Source organism: Plasmodium cynomolgi (genome assembly GCF_000321355.1).
Source record: "Plasmodium cynomolgi strain B DNA, scaffold: 0700, whole genome shotgun sequence".
Lineage (NCBI taxonomy): Eukaryota > Apicomplexa > Aconoidasida > Haemosporida > Plasmodiidae > Plasmodium > Plasmodium cynomolgi.
In genome coordinates this window covers 1-1,716 of record NW_004193008.1, presented here as the reverse complement: position 1 = coordinate 1,716, position 1,716 = coordinate 1, and the positions used below count along the sequence as shown (strand labels likewise).

Below are 1,716 nucleotides of genomic sequence, written 5' to 3'. Positions count from 1 at the left end.
ATTCTAAAAAATGAATATGGTACACACATATATGTGTTCTAAAAATAGGTATATTTAAATATATTTATTTTTTGTTTATAATAGAATATATAATTAAACCATTCTTAAAAAAATTAATATTGCTAAAAAATGTATTATAATATAGGTTAGTATTTAATTAGAGCATGATTTTCATATATTTATTTAATTGTCATCTTAAGTTAAATTTTTTTTTTTTATGATAAATATATGTAACATTAATGTTTTTCAATTATATAAATAAACTGAAATGAAGAGATTAATTGGGAGGGAATTTCATTGTTTATTCAAATAATCTATATAAATATACATTATTTTCTTATACATCCACATACTGATTATTCATTTATATGAAATAAATTTAATTATTTCTCTTAATTCTGCAATATAAAATTAATTTTTCTTCGAGGACGGAAGATTACAAAGTACCCACTTATTCATGATAATAAATATGAAAATATTTTATATTTTTTAATATTGTATAAATATAGGTGTTCAATATATTAAATACTTTTATGGTTCTTTTTTCTACTATTTTTTCTTTCCATGATATAATTTTGTAAGTACATATTCTAAATATAAAAGGCATATATAATAGCAATAGTACACATGAAAAATTCTATTAATGAAATATGCGAAGATTACTTTTGCTTTCAATTCGATTCTTGTGTAGAGCACGGTAGACAAGAAGGTTGTAAGAAGTTGTGTTCAGAAGTTTAGAACTATTGAAATTATGTAAAAGTAAATTCTATATTTCTTGATATACCAAAATATTTTAAATAATTAAACTACTTGTTATATCATCAAGTAATTAATAAATTACTTTCTGGTTGCAGTAGCATATCACTGTAGAGTGATATTCATAAATTGTATGATGAGAAATGTTTCGATTTGATAATATGTAACGAGTATAAAGAGGACGTTATATATGAATCATATATAAAGCGTGATGTACTAATTACACGATACAAGGATTTTGATGCATATAAAGTATCATGTGAACCAAAAAAAAAAAATAAGCAATGTAAATTTACTCGGAAATATTCAAATTCTTATTAAACGTACATAAAGAAATATGAAAATGGCACTCACCGGGATTACTATGATGCATTATAATATTTTAGAATTACATATAATGAACATATGCAAAATGGAACTAAATATTAAAATGTAGACATATACTTACCATCCACAAAAAGAGAAATCATCACTGTTCTTATTACAATTCGGTCTATTATTATATTATTCATTTATTTCCTTTTATTTATTTTGTATAAAGTTAGAAATTTTACTTATTGAAAATATAATTATTATGATAAAATTTTGTATTATAAACTACAAATAAAAATTACTATATATAACATTTACTGTATTATTAACATATAACTTTTTCCCATACTATTAGTTTACTACATTGTGTTCATGTATAAATGCTCTAAAAATGAAGAGACAAAATATGAAGAAAGGATTAAATGAAGAAATACAAAATTTGAATGAAAAACTAATATATCTCATCAGAATAATGGGAACAGAAATCATCATATAGCCTATAATACGTAATGAAGAATTATTGTGGCAGGAAAAAAAATACAACATTAAAAAAAATATTTAAAATTACGATAAAACATTAATAAAGCTCTAATATTACTAAAATATTATTATAATATAATAACAAGAACACAAGCAAAAATAGTAGCA

At 21.3% G+C, this 1,716-nt stretch overlaps 1 protein-coding gene across 1 annotated transcript; it reads left to right on the top strand.

Moving 5' to 3' along the window:
- Positions 1 to 627: 627 nt before the first annotated feature.
- On the top strand, positions 628 to 1,077 carry PCYB_005230 (CYIR protein; the record flags this gene model as incomplete). The annotated part of the gene is made up of 2 exons (XM_004227944.1): positions 628 to 687; positions 871 to 1,077. 2 exons carry the CDS (start codon positions 628 to 630, stop codon positions 1,075 to 1,077), a joined length of 267 nt encoding a protein of 88 aa, XP_004227992.1.
- Between the last annotated feature and the right edge of the window lie 639 nt (positions 1,078 to 1,716).